This window comes from Cyanistes caeruleus, chromosome 13 (genome assembly GCF_971803275.1).
Source record: "Cyanistes caeruleus chromosome 13, bCyaCae1.hap1.1, whole genome shotgun sequence".
In the NCBI taxonomy this organism is placed as follows: Eukaryota; Metazoa; Chordata; class Aves; order Passeriformes; family Paridae; genus Cyanistes; species Cyanistes caeruleus.
In genome coordinates, this window is record NC_141713.1 from 2,241,963 (window position 1) to 2,268,964 (window position 27,002).

Sequence of the window (27,002 nt, forward strand, 5' to 3'; positions counted from 1 at the left end):
ATTGTGTAATTAATTTCAGTTTTGCTTTCTTTATCAAGCCACCATATTCTGACATTTTATACTACGCAGTGTTCCCATGTGTTACATTCTTAGCATAGAAATGCAATAGGAATGACCCTGGATGGCCAAATCCCATACTAAACACCCCAAGCAAACAGTTTCTGGGAGGGAAATGACGTTATCTAGGCCATGATAAAGCTAATTGTTCCTGAACATTGTCCCCTCCATTGGGCTTTTCTTCCAGAAACTCACTCCTAATGGTTAGAAATTGCCTTCTGATTTTCAGAAGGAATTAGTGGTCAGATGACTGAGGTGTCCATGTGCCAGCATTCTCCATTAGCTTATTAGTGTCTTCTCCCAGTGGTGTTTAGGCTGGGGTATTTACAGAAAGCAATCACATCTTGTCTGGGCTTTGTTGTATTTGCTAAATACAAAAATTTGTCAAATGGTTCTGTATAAACACATTATTCATTTCCCCAAACACCTTCCCCACAAGTTTTTCAGTTTCTTTTCAGCACAATCAGAACTGCACACCTCATTCTAAGCTAGATCACCCTGTGATGCAGACAAGAATTTCAGTATTTCCATCTTTGCTAGGCACACCTGGAGCTGGAATTATTTCTCCTGACCACTTCACCTTGACGACTCAGTCTGCCTGTCATCAGGCCTAACTGTTCAGCTTTATTTTACCAGACACCAGTCCTCAGGGATAAACCCTTACATCCCAAATCCCAGCTCATCTGGAGGATCATAGTCCTCATCAGCACACAGTTCTTTCAGTACCACACTCCCACTTCCCCTGTCCCACCCAACTTGCATCATCCACAAATTCCTTTTCTACATCAGCACTGGAAGGAGGGAGGTCTGGAGGAAACATTTTAACAAGTTCAGCCCTAAAACCCAGTCCTGAGATTAATCAATAACCAGCTGTGGAGCAGCACCTCCCTCACAGGAGCAGCACCTAAGGAAGTTGCACAACCAAGGAAAATTGTATTGGCACATCTGGAAGTCATGGAAATGATCTCCCAGCCCCAAGTGACTGGTTTAGTGGTGGCACAGTTCAATACTTGCAACCACGTGCTTTCAATCAATGCATTTGACTTTCTACAGCATTTACTACCCCAAACATTTAAGAAAGGCATACAAGCATTCAGTGGAGAGAGAAAAATAAAGGAGCACGAAGTCCACAGTACTGTATATATTTCAGTCTATAATTCCAGATTTATTTCTGTAGAAGACCAAAATAAGAATTCCATTTCCTAAGCTGCATGAGAAGCAATTTAGAGAACTATGTCAAGAAAGGGTTATTAATTTTTCACCAACATTCCAGCTCGCTCACACAATTTTTATTTCTGGAAAACCTCTTAGATTAAATTTTCAGAAAATATTTTAATTATCTCATTAAATATAAGTTGGAAATAGAGTCCAGCAGCACTAGTTTGTGTTGTCTGTGGCAAAAGTCGTTGCACAAGTTGCATATTACAGGATCTAGGACAAGCACACCAGCACAAGGAAATCACCATGTCTAAAACCTGTCTGTGCACTGAGCTCTGCTATTAAGAGACATATCAATAAAAAATTTGGACATGTCTTCATGACCCATAGAAGAACCTGCTGATGAATCCCTCTCCCTGCCTACTTCAGCTGGAGTTTGAAGGGCATGTGAAAAAAATGTCTTGATCCTACAAGTCATAGCTGGTCATAAACCCAACATGGTCATGACTTATTTTAATCTCTCTCCTCAGTTGTGCCCCATTTCACTCACCCTTTTTCTGTCACAAAGAGAACTGGCACCCCAGAGGCCTTTGGGACAGGGATTACCTGTCAATACAATCAATGAAATCAATGAAACCTCCCAGCACCTCTGCAGTAAATGGCTGCACCAGCAGGTTTGCTGCAGAACCAAAGTGCCTCCACATCTGAGGCAGGGAAAGCCAAGGGCTTCTACCACTGTCAAACCAATAGATGTCATGCAACCACACATTTATCTAAACACACAAGTAAAAATGTGTCTTCTAAAACCCCAAACCAGCAAGCTGGTTCAGTTTCAGAGCATTTCCGCAATATCAAAGGGAGAAGCTGGAGAAATGAACATGATGCAAAGGAGAAGGCCGAAACTGGAGTTTTTCCTAGCACTAAGTTGAATGTCACCACAAGTCAAGTGCATGACATGAGTCTGCCCCACATCCAGTCCCAGATGGTCAAGGTGCAGACATAATCTTCCTGAGCTTTGTCCACAGAAAACATCTTCTACAAGTGAGGGTTCCTCATCTATTGCAAGCACATTGATCAAAAAGAACAAAAGGTTCCTGTACTAAAGCCAGGCTTAATTTATTAAGTAATAAAGTAATATCTTTAGATCATCATTGCATTTTTCCTCCTACTAAAATTATAGCAAGCTTTCTATGAACTGGACTTCATAGGCTTTGTGTTTCCTCAGGGGCCATTCTGGTAACAGCAGGCACTGCTCCCAGCCAGCCAGACCCTGAAAGTATGGAAGAATACAAAGACTGGAAGTAGAATTTAACAGAAACTGGGTTTTTCCAAGCTAGGCTCGGTCTTTCCTATATGCTGAAGAGTTGCAACATAGTCAGGAGAAGTGTATTTTGTAACAGGTCCTGGATGTTACTGTACAGCAGCACAGGTGGGCTCAGCTTACAGCCAGCAGCAGAGTCAGCCAGATTTCAACACACAGCTGCTGTCAGGGGCTGACAGGACAAAACCAGAGGTCTCACAAACAGAAACGAGGCAGCTCAGGCCAGGAGCAGTAAAAGACAGCCAGACTAGAGAACATAACATGATTGTTTTAACTAGGATAAACTCTGAACTCAGTCCCACCAACCTACCTATACAGTTCCTTCATAAAGCCAGAAATGTTCATGCTGGATGAAGTGTCCTGACAAACCAACACCCAGAGGCTGACTCCAAATAACTGATGTCCAAAAACAATCGTGTATCACAACAAACAGGCTACTCTCTGTCCTAGCCAGCCCCTGCATCTTCAAATAAGCAATGCCTTCAGACTTGCCATTATAACCATCACACTGACATGCCCTAAACAAGACTTTTTTTGTTTCTATGAATTCATGCAGGCTTCCAAATCCATTTATAATATGCATGGCAATGCACCACTCCCAAATTTGCATACACACCTGAGGGACTTTGTCCTTTTGCTTTCACCTGCTGCCCAATAAAAGAAGCATTACAGATATCCAGAGAAATTATGACAAACAGGAGATACTTTTGCTATTTGCCCTTATTGCTCACTGTTTAAATTTTGATCAAGCTGTACATCAGCTCAGTATAAGGACAATGAATCCATTAGGTCTCTTTTCTGATTATTTTGATGCCTTTCTCCACCTTTTTAATTCTACAATATCCTTTTCAAAATGGATATGCTCTCATGCCTACACTTCATCTCAATTCCCAAGATGCTCATGTCTTGAATTCAAACACTGACTTAACATTGTCCTCGAGTTCCTATTTCCTTTTCCAAAGGAAAATACCCCTTGCCTTTTTGACCAGTGCCCAGCAAGGAGACATTTGGTTCAGAGAACTACTTGCAATAATTTCCAGATCACTCCAGAGTGGAGACAGCTTGTTCAGAATCACCATCACCTCTGGGAAGTTACAAAAGTTTCCATGATTTTATTACTCTGCATTTTTGTGTTATTTCAGCTGCCACATCAATCCCAGTAAAGTGACATTGCATCAACTTCCTGCAGTCCACTTTAGCCTGGAAAAACCCAAATCATTTATCTTCACAACAGCATTCCCTCCACTCTCAACAGTTTCTATAAACCAAGCTAAACAGAAAAAGCTTTAGCAAAGGCAATCAATTAAATCAGCTTTGCACTTCTCCCTATAACCAGATCCCAACTTATTTTTTCCCAACTATAAAAGGAAGCAGGCCAAATGAAAGATACGAGCTCTCCCAACAAACTCTGTGTCACTGATATTCCCAGTATTTCACAGCTAAAACATTAATTACAAGCCCACTGCCAGAACTGCATGAACAAGGGTAATTCAAAGGCGTTGATAACCTGCACACAAATACCTACAGTAACATTGCCTGATGCCATTAAACCAGTGGTCAGCAAGGTCCTTGCCAGTGCTGTCAGCTGGGAAAAGAGCCCCTTCTGAAACTTCCTGATTTGATTTCCATAGCTGAACAAATGACTGATTTATAGATAGAAATAATGCCACTTTCCACACGCAGTTGGATAAAATAGCCAGCAACAAAAATAAGGTAATTCCTCAAAGTTTTTAGAGGAGTTTAAGGGTACAGGAAAAAACATCAGTGTTTACTTTCACGATGATAAGCACAAGGTGTCTCACCATTACAACAAAACAAGCAATGCTCTTGATCCTAAATTCAAATTAGCAATACCACATCACAATAAACAACTACTTTTTTATACTACTTTGCTTGCTTTTTCAGTGGGATTAAAGAAACTGCACAGCGAACTTTCGAAACATCAGCACTTTTGTACACATTTCCCAGCGGGCTACATGAACCTGTCCAGCAGGCTGGTGTTTTACTCTGCAGGGAGTGAAAATTGAATATTTAACCAGCACCTGGAACGTTTTAACCCAACTTGCCACTGTATCGCAGGCTGGAGGGGCGTCAGCCGCAGAAAACAAGGTATTGCTGCCCTTCCCTGTGGGAGCCAGGACAGATGAAGGCCAGGCTGGACAGGGCTTGGAGCAGCCTGGGACAGTGGAAGGTGTCCCTGCCCATGGCAAGGGGTGGAATGCGATTATCTTTAAGGCCCCTTCCCAATCAAACCATTCCATGATTCCATGCGGATTTTATGCTCGCTGGGTGTGGAACAGCAGGGATATTCCACTCCTCGCCAAGGCCTCTGAACACAGAAAGCAGCAAGTCGTATTACTTGATTAAATTAGCGCATCATCTGCCACTGCCGAGTGTATCTCACCCCTCTAAAGCTCTATTTAACAGCTGGACAGGATTCCTATCAACCTTGGCGAGTCCTTATCAGCCCTGGGCATCCTTCCTGGCGATCTTTGCTCGCCACCCCGCAGTCCGGCCGCCGCCTCAGCCTGTGCCCGGGGCAGCCTCGGACGGGCGCCGACACCAAATCCCCGCTGCCAAACCCTGCCCGAAGCTGACATTTTGGGGTGAGGGAGGGACACCCGAGCGGGGCCCGGCGATGCCCGGAGCGCTCCCCCCGCCCGCCGGGCCCCGCGTCAGGGAGCGGGAGCGGCCCCGGCCCCGCCCGCGGGCCCCGCTGCTCTCCCGCCGCCCGCCGGGCCCTGCCCGCCTCACCTTTGAAGAGATAATCGTACTCGTCGTCGCGGGTGCCCATGGCGGGTGGCAGAGGAGCGGGACCGGGAGCGGAGCGGAGCGGGGCCGGACCCTCCCTGCAGCCGCCGCAGCTCTTCCGCCCTCCGCGCTCCGCCCGCCCGCCCACAGGCGCTTCCGGGGCAGCGGCGCCGCCGCACGACCGCGCCTGGGGCCGCGCCGCGGCCGCGCCCTCAGCGGGGTCAGAGAGAGCGGGGGTCCCGCCCGGCCCCCGAGCAGCGACACCTCCCCGGCGCCCCGGGAGGGAGCGGCCGCGCTGCGGCGGGGGAGCGGGAAAAGGGACTAGAGGCGGCCGGGAGGGGGAGGTGGCAGAGCGGTTCCATGGTGTAATGGTTAGCACTCTGGACTCTGAATCCAGCGATCCGAGTTCAAATCTCGGTGGAACCTGAATCTTTTCTTCCCTCGTTTCGTTTTTTTTCTTTGCGTTCTCTGAACTGCCCGAGTGAGTCCCTGTACCCAAACCGTGCATGGGCACACCGAGCTCCCTGAGTCCTGTGCCCAGGTGATGGATGGGCGTGCTCTGAGCTCCCTGGGCCTCCTCACACACTGCGATAATCTCACCTCACCCCTTGCCTGGCACCCACCAACCTTAAACCTCATCACAGGGTGGGTGCCCTTCTCCTGCCTCCATGGGCAGGCACTGGCCTCACCCCAGAGCCACCCACAAGCACAGGGGAGCTTGGAGTGGGTTGGTGGGAAGCCCCCCAAGGTCTCACAGACCCCTCCTGTGAACTGAGCTGAGAGGGGGATGTGGGCTTGTGGAGTCAGATACCAAGGAGCCCTTTCAGCTCATGAGGTACAGAGGCCATGAGCACAGGCCCCTTTCCCACTGCCATCCCTGCCCACCCTGCTTCTCCCTTCCCAAAAGATGATCCAGTCCCCCTTGTCTGTCCCTGAGCCATGGGAGACACCAACTTTGCCATCAGCTTCTCCTGGTGCAGGCTTGAGATTTAAACAACAGAGGATAAAAATAGCTCTTGTGTCCAGATGATTAAACTGAATCCCATAAAACTGTTCTTTTCCCACCAGCCTGCCCTCAGCAGCAGCATGTTTGCCATCACTGCAGTCAGTGGCTGTGTCATCATTCCTGTGTGTGGAAAGAACCCCCCGGGCATCGGCAGCAGTGCTGTGCATCAGTTACCGATTGCTGTAATGAGCCAGAACATGATCCTCTGCATTCAAAGAGAAATAGTTCATGTTGCCTCAGAGCTTCTGAGTGGGGAAAACAAAACATTAATAACACAGACACCTGCTGTGTGACTGCAGTGTGTCTCACCACAGGAGTACAGAGGCTCTCCAGGAGCATTGGATGAGATTGAAGCATCGAGAGCTCATGGTCTGGGCTCACCCACATCCTGCTGCCAGCCTCTGATGAGCCCTGCACCTCCAGTTCTTCACAGGGGTAGTGTAGTGGTGAGGTCTATAGGAATCTGTGTTGTCTTTGGGATCATCCTTTTTATCTCCAGCCAAACCCAGAACACACAGAATCCTGAGCCTGAAAACGCTCATCCTGCTCCTGACACTTTTCTCAATCCTCTGGCACTGAGTAGTACATCAAATGGATAACAGATACTTGTCTGTGTAGAGGCTGGGTATATTTATAATTCAGGAGCTCAGGTTTCCATCTCATATCCTATTTGCACTAGTCCATTGAACTTTGTTGTTAAAAAGCTATTAATTTTCACTTGATGTTTCTCAGACCTGGTTTCATCCTCCAGAACTGCTGTTAGTGGTAAAACTCCTTAAAATAACACAGATGAAGTACTTTTAGTTATCCTCCTGTAAGAGCTGTTCTCCTTTCCACCCTTTGGATTGTGTTTGTGAGCCTAGAAACACGCCTTATTTACATTTTTCATGTCTGCAAGCATGACTTCCTCTTGCACCACATTGCAGATGTTCCTCATCTGGAACTGACTTACCCTGTGCAAGACTTTAGGGCACAGGGTGAGGACAGTGGTTTTTCTGGCTGAGGTAAAAGTCACAGTCCCCACATTGCTGCACCACTGACACTTGTTCAGCTTCAGCCATTATAAAGCAAAGGCATTTTTTACCAATGATTTTTACTAAAACATGAAAAGTTGTGCAGATTGCTATTGAGTTCAGCAGCAGCAGGGACTATATCTAGCTAAGCCTGTTTAAATGCAATTAATCACTTAAATTCAGATTCTTCATGGTGAAAATGGAAACAGTAGAAAGAGCTCTGTGTCTAAATAAGAATCAACAGAGCAGGACATGAGGAGAGCATTGCACTAGCAAGGAGCTCCAGAAATTAAAGTCTTATATCCTGTTCAGTCCTGGGTTAATTTTTGTTGCTGTTCAGGCCCCAGAGGAGAATATCCAAACCCTCAGGAAATGTCACTGTCAGCACAGGCTGGTTTGGGCTGTTCTGCTCTTTCTGTGTCCCCTTCCAGAGCGAATTGCTGCAGTGATGGGATGGCCTGGGACACCTGGGGTGTGCAGGAAACACGGCCAGAAAGCAGAGGTCAGGCCTGGAATAACAGAGACTGTGTGCTCTCCAGCTGACAGCTTTTAATGTGAGAACAGTCACTCAGCACTGGCATTTCTGCTGCATTAATTGCCTTTAGTGTCATCCTTGTGGGAACACTAAATTCACGGCAAACTTTGAATTAGTGCTCTCCCGTAATTCCTAATTTAGGCAGAACCATTTGCAGAGGCAGCACATCCCAAGCAACTGGAGCAGATACAAGGAATGATACTCAGCTGGGCCTCGGATGTTCAATTTAGCGAAGAAAAGAAGCAGAGGTCACACTCATAACTGCGAATTTATGGGTCTGTTCTGGAAATTCATAGAGCAGCTGCCAAAAAGGGCCCAGCACCATTAATGTGCAGATGTATGTCAGGGCTCCCAGCTGCCCAGCCCCAGGCACTGTGCATCAAGCTCTCCCTGCACCCAATTCTCACGTCATTCTCCACTTCCCTCTTCCCACCAGCTCCTGAGATCCCCCAGAGTAATCCCGGCCTAATAAAGTGGAAAATTTACCACCATCTTTGGTGGTTGTGGAATTCCCACAACAAGGTCAAGGTGTCTTTGCAGAGCACTCTGGTGGTATTTGCCATGGAAATGGGAGAATGTGAAACAGGGATGGAGAGTATTTGCTGCTGGTCCCAGAAAAAAAATAAAATTAAATAAACAGAGCTTTTCTGGCTCTGAAATTCCCTGTTCACACTTTGCAAATCCATCTCTTTGCAAAGCTCAGAGAAGATTTGGAATTGGAAATCACAATAATTCAAAATCGTCCTTGAAGGGTTGTTGACCCAAATTCCCATTTTCCGGGACAAAAGCAGCCCCTGGCTTCCCCAGGGCAAAAAGCAGGAAGGACAAAAGCAAAACCCAGAACTGTGTTTTATCAGAGGAGAAATATTTCCTAAGGGGAAAATTCAATCAATACTTTGCAATTTCCTAACAATCCATGAATCATTGCAATTATGCAGAGATAATTCAAGCTTTTCAATCCAGCTGCTAAATTAGAGAAAAGCATACTCTTAGCATGCACTAGCCCCAGTTTGACATGTCAGTCAGGGAAAAAAACCTTCAAATATAAAATCCATCCACTGAATTTTTAAAATAAACAACTTTTTTTTTTTTTTTTTAAACCCAAGACCAATTTAAAGGGTTTACAACACACAAGGATTCTATTTTTCAGGTAATTCTATGCCACAGGTAGGAATAATTAGAATACATGGAGTTAATATGAATTTTTCTGTTGATAACTCATTTACATTCCATCACCTGCTATGTCCTTTCTGATTTCTACAGCTCTAGGAAGAAAAGGTATAAGAAGAAGTAGACCAAATCAAAATTAATTTCTAAATTAGCCTTTCCTTTCCTAACTTTGAACTTGGAATAAAAAAGAAGACCTGCATCTGAACAGATTTTTTATCCAAAATCAAATCTCATTCTGGTTTTGCTGTTTTTCAGGAATCCCTGCAGCACTGCTTAAAGAGTGAGAAGAGAACAGAAAAATTAACCATCTTCTGGAGACATTTTTCACTAGGACAATATTATGGTAAGCAGAAAGGAAAGTTTTCAGTGTGTTTGGGGAACAGGAGTTGAGTGCAAGACTCAATGACTTGGTGTTCCTTGTGATGACTGTCAAAATGAAGTCATCAGTTTCCTGAACCATTTTGGACTCAACACTCATCTCTTTGTGTCTGCTACCTCCAGAGACACTAGCAAGATAACCCTGGTGACCCCAGGATAATTGCTGGCCAAGACATAATTTCATAGAATCATCACTCAAAATTTTCTTCTCTTACACACCCTGCCAGAGGGGTTTATTCCCTATCCAGGGTCAAAAAATTTGCTTGATGTTGGAGCTGGTAGCAGGCAAATGCAGCGACAGCAGCGCAGGCGTTATCGCTTGGCCCATCATCTTCTAATTTGGATTCAAAAGATCAGCCCTGGGGAATGAAGAAGCACTTTGGGTTCTGTGGCCAAGTCATTCTCTGCTGAAACAAGCAGCAGGGCCGTCTGGCTGTGCTCAGCATGGCCATGTTGTTGTGGAGCTGCATGACTGTACTGGGAGCCAGGCTGAGACTGTAAAACTTTGCTCATTAAGATCATTAGAGAGCTGTCAGATGGAACAACTGGGATGACTTTGATCTGGCAGAATATCCTTTCTCCTGTTCCCAGACCTTGGGAACCATCCAGTTTTCTGTAATTTTTTTTTTTTCCAAGTCATTCAAACAATGCTCTTTGGGTTTTCTATAGGTTGCAATAAATTCTTTAGGCAAACTGAAGGCTGTAGCAGCTGTAACAAGATTAATTTATTAAATAGAAACCCTGATAATTCAGTGATTCCTCTATAAATATATTCACAGCTGGTTTTGCCAAGAAAATGACAAAATGTTGCTGATAATCCCAAATATATTCCCTATAAATCCACTAGGTGTCCTACTGTTTTCAAGCAATTAGGCTCAAGGTTTGTTTGGGTTTTTCCCTAGTTTTGCCAGTGAGGAATTCGTTTGAGGCTCTAGTGAAATTAGGTCTGGGTTTACAGGTTGAAGAGACGTGTACGTGTGGTTTGTGTGACACAGCAGGACATCTGGCTCACAGCAGCAGCGCTTTTGGCAAATGCCACTAATGTTTCCCACAGAAAGAGACCAACTCAAGGTTACAAGCTGAAAGAGAAAAAGGGAAAAGAATCTGCCTTCCTCTCCTGGGAATGCTAAACAAGATCCAGCCGAGCCAAATCCTCTTTTCAGTCAACCTTGGGCATCTATTTATAGGACTGCTAAAGCGAGGCCAACGCTGACCTCAAAGGTGGTGGCATCACGCGTTAACCTTCATGGGAGCTGCTCTGCACAGGCTGTGGTTGTGACATTCCTGGTCACTGTCCCCATCCCTGACGGGTGTCCCCTGATTGCCAGCACCTATCAGCAAAGGCCAGCACAGCACACGCTCACAAGGTGCCTTGTCACTCCCAATGCGGCGGGCATGAAAATACATACCAAGAAAAGCAAGTTGAGAAGCAGCCAAAGGGTAATTTTCTCATCTCAGAAAATACTTGGGGTGGAGTGTGGCCATTGGACAGTCTCCAGCTGCTTGGCTGCTCCTCCATGGTGTGACCTGGAACAGAAGCACCGTATCAGTTGTGCTATCCAGGACATCCCTCCTCTGCCTCCAGATTTGTTACTTGCACTGAGCCCCAGATATGTCCTAGGTATTGAAAAAGCATCTTTCATTAGTTCAGTGGTTTTCAGTGCTCAGAAATGCAGTATTTCAGTGAGAGAGAACTTCAGGGTGATTTCTATGGTCTTTTAACTGAAACACAAATCACATTCTGTGTAATCGTCCCAGCCTTGCCCTCCCAAAACAGGGGCCATTGCATTTGCAGACACCCCTCCTGTTCAGTCTCATTTCACAGGGCTGCCACAGCTTAAATCTACCCCAGATCTATGCAAGGTAAGTGAGGAGAAAATCTGTTTTGTTTTCTATTTAACAAATGCCAGAGGCAGAGATGCTCTCCAACAATGAGATTGTCTCTTTTTCCAGTAGGTGCTCCATGGCCAGAAGTCCTGCCCAGGGCTATTGGCTCTGCAAACAGGCACTGGGCAAGGTGTCAGCACCAGTTTAATCACAAACTGGAAGGGGAAATCAGAGAGGGAACAAGAGCCTCCTGTCCTTGGCCCACCAGGACTCCTTGCCATCAGGCACTGCGCATCACGGGAAGTGCTGAGCATCTGTCCTCTGCCATGTGTCACTGCACTGCCTCTCTTCCCTGCTATCTGTGCTCAAGGCACGGCAGTCATTTCCCTGCAAGAAGAAAAGGCTGCTCGGATCTTCCACAGTGTGTATCTGCAGGTACCTGCAGCGCCACCCCTGTGCAGGGTGCACCGCATGCTGGCTGTGAGGGAGTTTAACCTGGTCCACCGCCTGTGTTTGCTGTGACACACAACGAACACCTCGAGCCTTGCCATGATTCAGAGCATAATGTGTGGGAGCCATCTGGTCCCGTAGCTGAAGGAGCAAATGGAAAATCTGATGAAAGCACAAACAGTCACAATGAGAGACTGAAAAGATGTGTTGATATTCCAAGCAGAAGTCTCCTTCTGTGGGAGGTAATCTCATCACCCATTGCCTCTTTCCCCGCTCCTTCCTCTAGAAACCTGCTGTCAGCCAGGTTGCACTCAGCTCTGGGAGTACTCACACCTTTGGGATGCTAAAAATATGTTTCATGTGCTTGAGCAAACCTCCTGAGACAAGAATTTGCTCAGCAGCCAGCTGTGCAGTGAGCAAGATGTGCAAGATGCTTGCAGCACAGCACATTTTACTGAGCTTGGACTGATCCAGAACTTTGGCTGGTTTAAGATCAAAAAATTGTATCTTGATTGGGATAGTCACAAATGTTGTCTCACTGCTGTGCAGAATTACAGCTTATGGCTGTGACAGACTGAATGGATTTTCACCTCAGCTTGCCTAGATATTCTCAGCCCTGGAATGGAGATGTATTTTGGAGGGACTGGAGCATCAGGGAAGAAACAAGGAACTCAGTGCAGTGAATGGTGTAGAGCTTGGGATGGCTTCGATGTGGCAGAGTTTGTGCATAACTTGTCCTTGTTTGTTTAATAAAACCCAGGTTTCATTGGTCTTTAATAAATAATTTTAATAAGACCCATGGTTTCATTGTATTTTGCAGCCAGTCTGAGTTTTCCTCATTCTGGTTTCAGATGTTTGGAGGGCACAGGGAAGGCAGGGAGACAGAAGATGCTTATTTTAGTACTTCTCTGCAGGGAATGCACACGTTTCAGACAGGTACACATTTGTTTCCTCTGACATCAAATTAATGGGAATTGATGTATTGATTCTACAATTCTTATAAAAATTGCTTCAAGTTTTGGCTTGCTTTCAAGCTGGTTAAATGCAATGTGCACACAGTTCAAGACAGCTATTTAATTATACTAATATTAATATAGTTTAAAAAATTCAGTTCCCTGTGAAATGCAGAAGGTAAAAAGCATGGAGAGCAGCCCAGAAAGGTACTATATCCTGGGGTCATCCCACAGTGAGGGCTGCAGGTGAGGGGGGGATTCTGCCCTTCTGCCCCACTCAGGTGAGACCCCACCTGCAGAGCTGCCTCCAGCCCAGGGGAACAACAGCAGGATTTGGAGCTGCTGGAGCAAGTCCTGAGGAGGCCACAGAGATGCTGCAAAGGCTGGAGCCCCTCAGCTCTGCAGCCAGGCTGGGAGAGATGGGAATGTTGAGTTTGGAGAAGAGAAGGCTCTGGGGAGACGTTAGAGCTCCTTCCAGTGTCTAAAGGGGCTCCAAGAGAGCTGGAGAGGCTCTTTGTACAAGAGCCTGCAGGGAAAGGACAAGGGGGAATGTCTTCCCACTGACAGAGGGCAGGGATAGATAGGATAGTGGGAAGGAATTTTTCCCTGGGAGGGTGAGGAGGCCCTGGCACAGGGTGCCCAGAGAAGCTGTGGCTGCACCTGGATCCCTGGAAGTGTCCAAGGCTGGGTTGGACACTGGGGCTTGGAGCACCCTGGGACAGGGGACAGTGTTCCTGCCATGGCAGGGAGCTGGATCTGGATGATCTTTAAGGTCCCTTCCAACCCAAACCATTCTGGAGTTCTGTGATTCCATTGTACAATAATAAACCGAGTCAGTTATTTGTCAGCTTCAAAGGTTAAATTCACTGGCTTTATGACTATTCCTATATGTAACTAAATAAATACTGATGAAGTAGTCACCTCAGGTACTCAGCTACTGTATTTGTAGACTATGGGAACATCTCTGTGCCAGGTAGGCTCCTGGTCCTAAAAAGAGAAATAGCTTGTATTAGGAATGGAGTAAGAGTCCTGTATTTTCTTCTTTGATCTCTCTGTCTCTGCTTTTATGATCTCACTAAGACAGTTACTTGATGCTTCTGTATTTTGAGTGGCAACATGACTCTTACAAATATTTGAAGTCATCTTTGTGTTTCAATTATTTTCTGGCAAAACAGCATCTATCTGCAGTTTAAGAATAGAACATATTAAAAAATGTATAGAACTCCAAAGCATGGAACATAGAATTTCTGGGAAAAGTTCCCTTCTCAGTTACACTTATATAACTCTGGAGTAACATCTTCCTCTTTCTTGTTGTTACTCTGAACCCCCTTCTCATCTCATGTCAGAGCCACAGGATCTACCATACATGGCTAAATCCGAATTCGTCACAACTGTTGCAATCTCCTAGACAAAATTACAATCTCAGAGGAAGTACATAAAGATGCATGGGCCTCAATATCCTAAAAATATGCTGCTGTCAGTTGTTCTCTGTTAGTAGTTTTCCATGCAAATGAAAATACCGTGGTGGTGGAGAATTGCAGAACTATCTGGAGCAGAGATTTTCCACACGCACACACAAGCAGAGAATCTGCATTATTTGGCTGAGCTCCTTTATAAAGCATCATGTTCAACAGCTCTTTCTTAAAACAAAAAAAGGGTTTGCACTAAATTGTTTGATATTTATTTTGTGTAGCTCTGTTCCTTGGCTGTCCATGCTATAGAAATCCTGTTATGCTCCAAGAAGACAGATTGCCTGGGCTGGAAGCCCCAGCCCTGATCCAGGGAAGCACATGGCTTCCTTACAATGATTATGATGAATATAATTACTATTCAGTATATGGGGCAATTGTTTTTGGTGTTTAAAACAGAACAAAACAAAACAAAACAAAACAAAACAAAACAAAACAAAACAAAGCAGGTTTGGAAAGGAAAACAGAACATTAGAAAAAAATAATTGTTAAATAGGAAGTGGTTCACTTTCAGGAAGTAACTCCATGTGCAGATTCTGCTATCCAGTGTTTCCTTCCAGTCATCAGAGAATGGAAAGGAAAAAAATGCCATTAAATATCCCAATGGTCCTTTAGAAAATAATGCACCCCTTTCTGTAGGTATAACATTTTACATCTCCTGTCCAACAGCTGGCGGTGTCAAAGGCCAAGCGAGCCGGACGTGGAATGCAGAGCCTGACGTTTTTCAGTGGTTGCTGAAGGCAAAACCATCTAAAGCTGTAGCAGATGTTCACTTGCTTCCTGTCTGCTTATCAGCCCTGCAAAGGCACTTGGGTTTTGTGCTTGTTGTGCCAAGGGTAGCTATGGAGATCTCGTACAAGCTGTGCAGTAGTGATACGCTGAAGAGTTCTTTATGCATTTGGTTATGAATGATCAAGAAAATATTATGGTTTCTAAGAACTCGCTCAAAATTTTCCATATGTACATCAGTCAATCCCCTCGCATGACATTAAAATGTCAGTGTATAAAATAACTTAAGAAATATATTTCTGTAGTGAAGATGTTCATTTGACCTTGGTGTGCTCATGTTTTTTACATTGTTTCTGGTACATCATGAAATAAAGAATAGTATATCCAACCAACTGTATTTCTCCAAGGCATTGAAAATGCTCTAGAAGAGTTTTTAACTGTCAATTTAAATATCACTGCCACTAATCCTTTTTCTTGCACCTCAGCTCAGTTTTAATTCCTGTTTATAATCATTATGAGCTCCTGTAAATTATAACTTTAATATGAATGACTACATGCAAGTGTTAATGCAGTGCTCCATCTATTCTAGGGCTTTGAGATAGTTTAATGAGACTGATTTTTACACTGATGCATTTAAATTAATATGCATTACCAACACAGTCAAGATCCAGGGCAATTAAGTTCATTACTTATTAGATGGGAGTTCTTTTCCTCTGTGAAATAGAAGAAAGGAATTTATTTTATGCAAATTCTAGCCCAGATGTTTTGCTTTAAAGGGCAGCAGAAAAGGATGAATTTGGAGTGGTTCCTTTGCCCATGTTGAAACTGGACACCAAAAGTGACGGCTTTGACTTATCATTGGTAGACATGGTTATAAATATTCCTGTGGGATACAAAAGAACAGTGGCTCTGTTGGTGTTGCCACATTTAATGTAACACTACCCAGGAAAAAGAGCACTAGGTAATCATTATTGCACTTCTAAATTGTTGATAGCATTGCAAATTCATGTTGATCTGGAAAATGCAAACAGTGGGCACAGAATATTCCTTCTAGGGGTGATATTCAGTGTATTGCAACACCATGGCCCATAGTCCAGGAGGAACTGAAGCCCTTTGGGACAGTTGGCTCCAGGGGAAGTAGGTGTGGACATTCTTTTAAGAAAATGAGCTTCCATATGAAAGCTGGAGACCTAAAACTCAGTCACCTTCCTGTCCCCAAAGGCACACAAGGATAAGGCAATGCATGATACAGAAGAGAAAAGTTGTTGAAATTAAGATATCAGGACTTTATGCAAAGGGAAAACTTGCAGGCAAAGGATGAGCTGAAGAATGCAGCAATAAAAACTGCTTGAAGCATCTGGGAAAACACAAGTACGAAGATGAAAAAGGAAAAGAGGGAAAAAGGTGACCCAGAGGTCAAATTCATATGAGCTGGGAATGTGCAGAAGGTGAGGACAATTCTGTGGGTGAGTTCCTGGAAAAGATGCAGTAAATATATTTAAAAAGCAACATGTTGGTACTCTGACTGAGTAACAGAGTTTTTGTTTGAAGTGTTTGAGAATTGAGGTCACAGTATTTAGACTTAGACTGTAAGGGGTAACACAGTTGGAAGCAGGATGGATGAGATGGTTTAACAGGGCTTCATTGTAGTCACATTAATTCAGTTTAAATAATTAATTCTCTTTTAAATTGACTCTATTTTGCACACTTGACATTTTGGAAAATCTGTCATTGCCTGGCCTTCTGGTAAACGCTTTTGCATTTGTTTTCCATTGCTTCCTTCTTGAAAAAAAATCCTTGTCACTAACAGGAACAATCAGCAGCATGGAACAAATTGACTTGCCAAGGACATTTCCTCCCATCTCATTATTTATACTGGAAGTATTTTTTTATTTGTATCGAGAGTCACAGTGCGATTTTTAAAAATTGCCATTTATTAAGGTAACTTTGTACTGTACTATGAGTTAAGTTCAAACTTGGTTATATAAACTACTTTCTGTGCATCAACATTTGGTCATACATTTTCCAAGGAGGTGATCAAGCAGTGTAATTAATAATCAATTCACTGTTCTCTCTGCCTACCTCATTATGTAGAGCCCCTGACTGTTGCAGGAGAGGGTCTCCCCTAGGTACAAATCAGAGCAGATACATCACTCTCCCTCTTCTCTTAGCACATTGATTCTGAGCCTCAAGTGGCTGAGATTGAGTGGATCTATAATGTTATTTGGCGCAAATTGGGTTAAACAAACAGGTTGTGTATTTTACTCTCAAGGTGATTTGGTTTGTGTTTTCTCTCCTATCCTTTCTCAGCTCTAGGTTGTGGCTCAGTTGCTAAGAAAGTGTTCATCTGCTCTAAACTCCCCACTGGAAGTGGCAGTGCTGTATGGCAAAGGAACACAAACATAATTTGGGGGGGTTCTGTTGAGGCTGGGGCTCCTTCAGGTAACCTGGAGCCAAACCTCTGTGAGCTCAGCAAAGGGCAGAGCCTGGGCTGACCTATATTCACAGTGACTCACCATGAGATTTAATGTTGTTCCTCTGTTTTGCTGGTTTCTCAGCAGTTGCTGAGGCTTTAAACAAGGGCACTCTTACCTAAATCAATCGATGGATGAGCAGTTTGGACCCAATCTAATGCAGCCAGTATTTGTAATAATAGAAGGGCACATTCCAAAGCTGTTACAGAAGAAAAGAATTTCAGATAATTAGGAGAGGAGTTGGGCAGTGATACAGATTTTAAAAGTACCCAAGATAAAATAACAGATACTAAAAATATCTGTATTGAGATGAAATCCTCATGACTCAGTACTCGAGCCAACTTCCATTCTCTAGGAATTAGTAAGGAAATCATCCAAACAGGGTAGGTCGTGGTGTATTGCCTTACTCTGGGCTTACACTTACACTTCAAAAATGTATCGCACACTGAAGAACATCAGACTCAGGTCTGACTTTTCAGAGCAATTCAAATTTTTAAAAATACATTCCACAGCTGTAGCTTTTTAAAAAAATGGTAAGTTTATTTCTATCCAGAAAAAATTGAATAGAGAGCACTCTGGACCTTGAAAGGTAAAAGCACTGACAGCAGGGCAAGAGATGCATTCTTTGTGACAAGCAGGACATCATTTTTAATACCTGTGACTCTAGCTAATAGCTGAGTGGTCAATCCAGCTTCCCAAATAGAAATATTAGAGTGCCATTTCTTCTTCATTTCCTGCATGAAGTGTTCTTAACTAGATGCAAAACTTTGAAAATATTGGAGATACTGTAAGCATTAAAAGTATTTTGAAAGAAATTAGTATTTTCTAATACTACAGAATCTCAGAAAAGCAGAAATCTGTGTTAGGAGAACTTCAGCTACAATCTGGGTCAGATTTTCAGTGCAGATGTGTCAGATGCAGTTCCTTGGAAACTCTCCATGACAGTTTGTGAGAAGAGTGACCCAATGTTTTCTCACCATACAAAATAACCGTTCTGTTTGATGATGTCATGTGCTTGAAGCACTGCTTGGATTTCCACAGCAGAGTCCTGTTAAAGCTTGTTTGGGAGAAGAGATTTCGTCTCTGAACAGTCTGAAACAGCAAGTTTAGCAAATCTCTTTGGTACATCTTTACTGATCTCAATCAGTTTTCAGAGTTTTAATGATCTGATTTTATTTCCAGATAATGACTATTTATGTAAATGAGATGCCTTATAAATAAATATGGAAATTATTCCATAACATTAATTACAGGCTTTATGGTTCAAACATTTATACTAAAGGCAAATGGTGCTGGGGATTGTCTTTGAGTTTATTAATTTAGTTACTTTGTTAGTTTTATTTTGACTTACGTATGTTGGGCAGTATTTCCTGAACTAAAACAAGGTGTACTGTGTGCCTGGATATATCAAAGGATATTGAAGGATAATAAAAATCAAAATTCATCATACAGTGGTGGTAGTTAATGGAACTCAGACTTCAGAATGTTTTTTGTCTAAAAATCAAAGAAATTAGTTTTATTTGGAGAATCTCAGCATAAGTGTTGTTAGCCGTTTACTCAAAAATTAGTTTTAAATTAATTATAATCCTTTGCACTTCTATCTATGCTTCTCTTGAGAATCTCAGTAGTGTTCTACAAACATTAATTATGCCTAATAGTACTCCTGAGAAGTGGTTAAGTGATAGATATACTTCACCCACCACGATATAAGCAATCTCTAGAACTAAATACAAAAACTTTAAACAGCAAGACTACACAGGAGTTTGGAGCCTGAAGTATCCCCATCAGACAAAACTGTGGGGAAGGTTTAGCTACATGAAATACAATTGCTTGGCCTGGGCATGATTCAAAGGTGAATAAAAGATCTCTTCACTAGAGATCTCTAGTGAAGGAAAGTAGTTTTCTACAGCCCCACAGTATCATGTGGCAAGGCTCTGGTGATGAATTGAATACTGACTCAGAGGAAAACCGCTATTTGCAGAAATCACCCCCAGATGGGCCAAAGAGCAGGCATCCACATGGAACCTTTAAGGCTGATACATGAACAGCAGGGATAGCAGTTAAGTCCTCTCACCCCTGAGGGAACAGGAGCTGCTGAAAATAGCAACAAACCAGCAGTATCAGTGTGTACATTTACAGCCCCAGACTGTTATTTTTGCTGGCGAATCTGCATGCACAATTTCCTTCCTGATATTACTCCACAAAGAGCAGCTTTTGTTATCTGGCATTACTGATGACAGCAATACTTAAACCAGGTTAGTGCTGGCAAAGACAGCAAGCTGGCTTTGGTAGATGCATTAGGATTTGGGCCATCCTTAAGCAACCCTTCTGCTGTCCCGTGCTCACAAAGTGGGCTGCAAATATTTGTCTAGGAGGTTCCAGTGTCTAGGGGAAAAGCCATTCCAGAAATGTGCTCCAGCTGTAGATGGTGATTGCCCACTAACGACAGGACAAGAGGTATGGATGGCATCACCTGCTTGACACCCCAACCCACAGCAATACAGCCAAGCACAACTTCACTGTTTTCTCCCCGACTGACACCAAAAGCCATCCCCTGCCTCCCTTACCATTCCAGAGCTGATAGCTGCTGCCATGCTGCAGTGCCTTGTGAATAATTTTAGCAGTTGCCGAGGGAAACTTTACGATGCGCAGCCTAAGTCCTCAGATGCACATTCTGAAATCTTGAGGAAGCAAATTGGTGCTGGAAAGGGAAACGATAATGAGTTCACATCAGATTTTTATTTACAGAAATGACTTGGAAGCAGCTGGATCTCCTCCTTGGGTACATTTTCTTTCCTTTTTGTTTCCCAGCATTTCTGTGCTTTTGGGACCACAAATTCTCCCATAAATATTGGCAATACATGCTTGCTGAGAAACTCTCTCTACCTGCTGGAGAAAAAAATCTCATTTTATCCAAGTGGAATGCCTAGATACTGCAACTACACAACTAGTCCTTATCCTTACACATATATAATAATATTCTTTATTTGCATTTGTGAATTGTAATTCAAAATACATATGACTCTAGTGCTTCTGCTGAGTTCATTGGCCTTTGGATCAGGGCCTGTATTTGTTTAATTTCCCCATATTTTTATCTGTTTCAGTAATTACCTAGAGAAAGGTCTGAAAAATATTTATTTTTTTTTTAAATATATATGATATTGTATTTACTGTGTCAGTAGTTTATCTGGAGTGCAAAAAGCTTTTCAGAGATACTACACTTGAATCAGTAAAAGGAAGGGTAATTATATTGTTGTACTGCTGCACCATAATATTTAAATTCTTTATTGTTTCATAATCTGTCCTAGAATTTTATCATTCCAAGCAGGGACCGTCTTTATGTCAAAAGGGATAAGTTCCAGATTTACAAATATGCATGTGTGAAAAACCCCATGAAGATGTTGCTTCATTTCCAGTGTGATTCCAGCTTGCCAAAGGCTCCATTTCATTGCATAACCCTCTGGATGCAGATCCATTACTGCACCATAAAGTGGGTTACTGGACAGGGTAAGGCAATTCATCTTCTGAAATGCAGAGTCTTGTTTTGCCAGTTATGGAGTTTATAGTTATCCATTATCATTATCTCCATAGTTATTTTTACCAAGGTTACAGATAGGTCTATTTGAAAGGTATTCTGTTGGGTTCTCTTGGAGGTTCATCCTTCCCCTGTAGAGGTAAACGAGCAGTCCACACAACACAGCCAAGCCAGTTCAAAAGGCATAAAACTGGTGAGAAAGGGAACAGGTTTAAGTCCCAAATTGCACACTTAAGGAACAACTAAAATTGTTTTGCTTATGGAAGCCAGTCTCTGCCAGGAAAAACTGGGAATAGTGATAGCTAGTTTGTTTTTTTTTTTAAAAGCACTTCTGAAGCCCCATGAATTATAAATCATCAAGCTCACAATCCTGGGACAAAGTCTCTTAAAATCATGTCCTGGGACAGCAGAGCTCTCCATTCTATTCCTGGCTCTGTCGCTAACCATCTGCCACTTGTCTTCTGCCTTGCTTGAGTTTACCCATGTGTAAAATGCACTTAAAATAAGCTAAACCAGACTTTGAAAATTACTTCAGTGCCACAAGCTAGAAATTTGGGGTTGTAACATGGAAAAAAGTCGTTCTGTGGTTGCTGCTCCGTAGAAAGCCTGCGTGTCTCTCTGGCTGCACTAAGGGGGAGGCTAAATCTGGCTGCCAGGGCTCCACCCTGCACTTGAGAGGCAGCAGAATCCCACATTAAGAGTGCTTGGTGTCTGCCCACCTGCACTAAATGCAGTTGATAACTTGGGTAATTAGCTTACTATGTACAACAAGAATCTGATCCAACACTGACTGGAATTAATAAGTAGACTTGAGTGACCTTCATGTGCAAGCAAGACTTGAGGGTCTTCATGTGCGAGTAGAGATCCTTGCTCAGAGATCCTGAAAATGCCTGGGAAGGGAAAAGCTTTGTCTGACTGACACATAGACACATCTCTGTGCAATGAGCCTGGCAGGAGCTGGGCACACAGTAAATCTGTCTCTGCCTGTACAGTAGCACTATTCACTGATGCTGCTCTTTATTCACAAATAAATACAGAACTACAGACACGATTTTTCATAGGCCCTTTTGCACGTGGCTTTAGAAGAGCCTTAAAGTGGAAAATTGATGACGAGCTACGCAGGAAAGCTTTGCAGTGAGATTTGTTAGGAAAGGTGACTTGATAAAGGTGGTGACAAGCTAATAATGAAATGGAACATTGCAATTAAATGTGCTGGTGGGGAAGAAAGTGTGCCACAGCCAAGAGCCTGAGCAGCAGGTAGGTCAGAGAGAGAATGCAGCACAGGCTTGATGGAACAGGGTGGGAAAGAGGGGGAGATGTAAGAACAAGAAAGACAGGACAGAGATAAGCACTGTTAGCTGTGATAGCAGTATGGGGCAGAAACTACTTTGGTGTTTGTATCTCTTGCAGAGAGAACCCCGTCCCTGACCGCAATTTGTTGACATTGACACAATGTGTAATTAAATGCAGATAGTCCTAGAAGGACAAAAATGGGGGAGGGAAACGAATTAACAGCAAAACAAAGACATCTATGCAACATTTTACTTATAAAAGAGCTGAAAAGTATGAAAACTGCCAGGGAGTATTTAAGAATTCTGTTTCTCTAAAAGGAGTTTCCATTAGAAATAGTCCAGAATATTTTAATGGTTATGAACTTAAACACTGCAAAGTGAGCTATTCATTAATCAGTGCAGGGATTTTGCTCAGTATACAGGTAGCTGTAACAATACTCTTAGAAGTAGGAACAGACCCATTAATCTTGGATGTTAATGCTGAAGCCTAAAATTTATGCCTACCTGAAAAATGAGCAAGGGCAGAGAGCACAGAACAGTTTGCATATCAAAAATTACTAACACTAGCCAGAAGATGGACTTCAGTATTGCTATTTATTTGAAAAGCACTTCCAGGATTAAAATATATAGGAAATTGATTTAGAAAAGTCTCTACCAGCACACCAAATAATTTAAGGACACACTACACAGAACGCAGAGCATCTTGCTGTAGTGAATAGTGACATTCAAGGTTCTTGTTCTCTCACTTACCCCACTGTGTACTGTCAGGAGAGACAAGTTCTTTATGGGTGTGGCTAGAAATGCATTTCACGTAGAAACACAAGGAATGGGCAACGCTCTCGGAGTCCCTGACACATTCCTTACAGTTTGCTGCCTGTTGAGAAAATAAACAAGACAGACTCAGCTCCCAAATATCAACCCCAGCAGCGCAGAGCTGTGCCTGCATGTGCAGGCTTGCACACGGGTGCTCCTGCCCAGGTAGACACTGACTTTTGTCAGCCACCACATTTCCTACATGGGGGTGTATGAGGAGCAGCATTTCTGCTATAAACAATATAAGTAATAAAAGCATGTGGGAAAAATAGTGTTATTTTGTACTTTTTTTGCTTTTATATTCTCCAATTTGGTCAGATTTTCAGAGGGATGAGGTAAACCAAGACAGTAGGTCTGAACAAATTGGAGTATTTACAGATCAGTTTTGATCAATCCACAGTATTTACAAATTCAGAACTTCATATGAATTCTATGTCTTTTATAACAAGCCACATCTAAACCCTCAAGCCAAATATCCACAACCAAGGTAAGCCTGATTTCAAACTCAAAATTGTATAGTTGTAACCTATCTCTAAACAGCACTTTGGTATAAAATTTGGAAACTCAGGGTTGCAGTGGACAAGGTGCCAGAAAAGTAGTATTTGTTTCTGTGTGGGTACAGGCAGGACTCGTTCTGTGGCGCTCAGCAACATCTTGACACGCTGCACTAATCTTAGCTGCACGCTCTTAAAAGATTATTTTTGTCTCGGGTTCCTTTTCTAGTCTTTGATGCAACAGCCTGCTGCGGGTTACATCAAGCCTGCAGAAAATCCCTCGGTTTTCTCATCCCTTGTTTTCCAGACAGCCGGCACCTCCTCCGGGTCCAGGCGACGGGAGCCGCAGGTGAGCCAAATCCCGGCCTATTTGGGCCGGAGATTAATTTCCGTTTAAATTAAAGATGCTGTGCGGGTTAAAAGGCTGATGTGGGGGGAGGCAGAGTCGAGCCCATGGTCTGCGCGCTGTTTCAGGCGCTTTCACTTAGGGCGCCCCGCTCCCCCCTTCACGGCTCGGAGCCGCCAGCGCCGCGTTCCCTGAGGGGGAAGGCGGGAGCGGAGGGGCCGCGTTCCGTGAGGTGGAAGGCGGGAGCGGCGGACCCGCGGTGCGAGGGGGAGCGCTCAGAAGGGACCCGGTGGGTGACGGGGTACGGCCGCCTCCCCCTCAGGAGCCGCGGGACCCGGCGGGCGCCGTCCCGCGCCCGCCCCGCCGCGATCACGGGTCGCCGCCCGCCTCCCCCGCCCCGTGACAGCCAAGATGGCGGCGGAGGGGAGGGGGGATCCCGCCTGAGCCGCCCACACGGCGGGAGGCGGCGGGGGCGAGCCGGGCTCCGCTGGGATGAGATAAGGGCGCGGGCACCGAGCACGCTGCCCCCCGAACCCCTTTACCGCCCGCTCCTCGCCCCGGGGAGCGCGGCCCCCGCCTGAGGTGAGAGCGGCGGGGCTGTCACCGCCGCGGGGCGCGGGCCGGGGGGTTCCGCGAGGCGATGCCGCGGGTCGGGCGCTGCCGCGTTCCGGGGCCGGCGGGGATGGGGCGCGGGGCTGTCAGCGGGGGCGGGGAGGCCGGCGCTGGCGGGCCGGGGGCTGAGGCGGTGCGGGGGCGGCGGTAACTTTCCGCTGGGCCGCGGTGGGAGGGGGGAAAACTTTCTCCTTGTGCCCGTCAGCTCGAGGCTCTCGCCAGCCCCGGCCGGGCCCGAGAGGCTCCCCGGGCGGCGGGGCCGGCCGAGCTCTCGCCGCCGACCTGCCATGTTGTACGGGCTGCACGCCGGCGGGCCGGGGTGTGTGCGTGTCCCCGGATCCGCGTGTGTGTGCGCGTTCCCCGAATCCCTGCGTGTGCGTTCCCCGGATCCGCGTGTGTGTGCGTTCCCCAAAGCCCCGAGTGTGTGCGTTCCCCCGAGCCGCGTGTGTGTGCGTGTCCCCCAAATCCATGTGCGGATTTTCCGCGCAGCACCGCTGCGTCAGTCGGAATTGCCCAGTGGTGCTCAGCCCCACGGTGCGTGTTTCTGTCCCGACTTTCCATTCGGCAGCCTGGGTTACCCTATACCTGGATTAATGCGACGCGCTGGACGCGGTGGTAGAAATTAGCCCTGGCATTTTTATCGTCGTTCTGTCATGAGGTCTGCGTGCTGCACAAGTTGCTGGCCAGGGGATGATGGTATTCAATAACTTCCTAGTGATGGTTGTTATTCCGAAGTTATTTCAAACAGGCTGCGTTTAAAAATGTGCCGCTTCTATTTTGCTAAAAATGAGGTCTTGACTTTCTGCCTAGTTCTTAAACTTCTTTTTTTTTGTTAATTAACTGAGTGGAATTATGGTGTTCTGGACAGCTTTTTACTTCATTTCACAATTTTTTCTGGAACTGTTGCTCAACTGGAGGTTTCCGTAAAAAGCGTTACATTATGGTACATAATATTTCACTTTTTGAATGATTAAACACAAATATGTTATCTTGGCAAGTGTCTGGTGGTTTAGGGAAACTAATTGAGTTAGTCTAGCCAAGGAAGGTCGAGGGGGAGTAAATGGATTATTTCTGGTTTGTGTGTCTAGCATGCGAGTCTTACTTTGTAAGTCTCTTGATTTTCTCATCTTTTTAGAAAAGTCATATTTAGAGTACTGGAGAAACTTCATCTAGCTTTTGTATTGAGGAGTTTGTAAGTTTATTTAAAGTGAGCATTAAAGTGGACCTCTGGTAAATGGAGCTATTTTTTTAGGGGCTATCGTGACTTGGCATTGAAATAGTTTAATTATCAAAAATAGAGCATTAGAGTTTAGCATCTGTGTTTAGCTTGAGGAAGGGGAAAATTGCATTGAGCCTTAAAGACAGGACAAAAAAGATTAAGCTTCTCTACAGCCTTAAGTGCTTCTGTGATGTACATATTTTACTTCTGGAAATGCTGAGCTCCAGCTGGATGAGTACTTTCCTCAAGTTTGAGTGGCTTCTGCTCCTTTGGAACAAGCTTCACCCAATGGCCTCTTCTAAAAAGTGAATTTATTAGAAAGCTGCACGAAATATAAGATCTGCTTCTGCAAGCAGTAAGACAAAAAACACCAGGACAATTTTCTTTAAATAGGGACTGACTTAAAAATGTTTTCCCATATTTGAGATTTTTGTACATCTGAGTAGTCATATTTTTTGTAGCCGTGTGGTTGCAAGTTTGTGTTTCTGGTGAGCAGCTTGTTCTATATGACATAACCCCAGTATGGTGCTTAATGGAATTACTATATGTGTTAATGGCAATATTAGCAGTTATCTCTTTAATATAGCCAGAGTTAATTATTACTTAGGAAAAGCACAAATATTGACCTAGCCTGGTACACACTATAGGGCTCAGGTGAATGGAGCTGATGCAGGTCAAGCCTTAGAAACAATGTCAATAACCTGCCTCTATTTCAAATATGTGCTTGAAAGGGAAAGTAGAAAGGTAGAGAGTAAAGCCAGCTGGTCCCTAAAGGGAGTCAGGTTGTAACGAACACAGCTGTTTTGTGTGACTCTTCAAGAAGAATTGTGGGCACCACCACTGCCAGAAGCCAGTCTGTCAGTTTTTAATCTGCAGGATTTTGCATTGAGGGTTTACTAATTTCTAGGTTAATTCCTGCTGTAGTGTGTGATAGCTGGAGAAAACTGTCTTGTGACTCTTCAGAGAGGAAGACAATTCCTAGACCTATGAATGATAATGGGATTTGGTAACCTTGAGGTTTTAATACGGGAACAAGAAATTTGCAGCGTCACTTAAATATTCAACATCCTATTTTATTTCTATCATGCTCCTTAGCAGCTGAGTTGCTGTTAGTTTTGCAAGTCATAGTAGGCTGAAATGCTTTTTATAACAGTGGCTGCAGAAACATTTATGCTTCCTGGCCAAACACAGGCAGGTTGGAATAGGAATAGTACAATAGGTACTTAGTCAAAAGCATTCTCAATCTTAATTTATCTCCTGAAATGAAGACTTGCAGGAAGCCTTCCTTCCGTTTTTTGTCCTTTTCTCAACTTTCACCTGAGATTTTAAATATGGTATTGGCATGACCAGAAATTTGGAGGCCAAATGTTGCACAGTTTATGTTGGATTAAAAAATAAAA

General features: G+C 44.2%; 2 protein-coding genes, 1 long non-coding RNA gene and 1 other non-coding gene across 17 annotated transcripts in view; 2 read left to right on the forward strand and 2 right to left on the reverse strand.

Annotated features, from left to right (window-relative positions):
* The window catches only part of RAB11A (RAB11A, member RAS oncogene family), a 59,606-nt gene extending 54,112 nt beyond the window's left edge, over positions 1–5,494 (reverse strand). For 3 of the 4 annotated variants that reach the window (XR_015275729.1, XM_086848826.1, XM_086848825.1), the window contains exon 1: positions 5,291–5,493. Coding sequence is in view for 3 of the 4 variants with exons in the window: in XM_086848826.1 (XP_086704952.1) it covers positions 5,291–5,330 (40 nt within the window). In the remaining variant the exon portion in view is untranslated. Of the gene's footprint in view, positions 1–5,290 lie in introns of all 4 variants that reach the window. The other variant, XM_086848827.1, reaches the window with a different exon arrangement.
* A 147-nt stretch (positions 5,495–5,641) lies between these two features.
* On the forward strand, positions 5,642–5,713 carry TRNAQ-CUG (transfer RNA glutamine (anticodon CUG)). The gene has a single exon. It is a non-coding gene; the product is annotated as a tRNA-Gln (tRNA).
* A 3,191-nt stretch (positions 5,714–8,904) lies between these two features.
* LOC111922361 (uncharacterized) lies at positions 8,905–23,770 on the reverse strand. The gene is made up of 7 exons (XR_015275731.1): positions 23,552–23,770; positions 22,869–22,992; positions 19,859–19,992; positions 17,410–17,490; positions 13,541–13,606; positions 10,799–10,916; positions 8,905–9,748 (listed from the first exon to the last, which is right to left on the reverse strand). It is a non-coding gene; the product is annotated as an uncharacterized LOC111922361 (long non-coding RNA).
* Positions 23,656–27,002, forward strand: part of DENND4A (DENN domain containing 4A) — a 49,103-nt gene continuing 45,756 nt past the window's right edge. For 4 of the 11 annotated variants that reach the window (XR_015275699.1, XR_015275700.1, XM_086848720.1 and 1 more), the window contains exon 1: positions 24,118–24,353. The gene's annotated coding sequence lies outside the window, so the exon portion shown is untranslated. Of the gene's footprint in view, positions 23,775–23,846; positions 24,061–24,117; positions 24,354–24,730; positions 24,918–27,002 lie in introns of those variants that run through there. The other 7 variants (XM_086848724.1, XM_086848729.1, XM_023933794.2 and 4 more) reach the window with 5 other exon arrangements.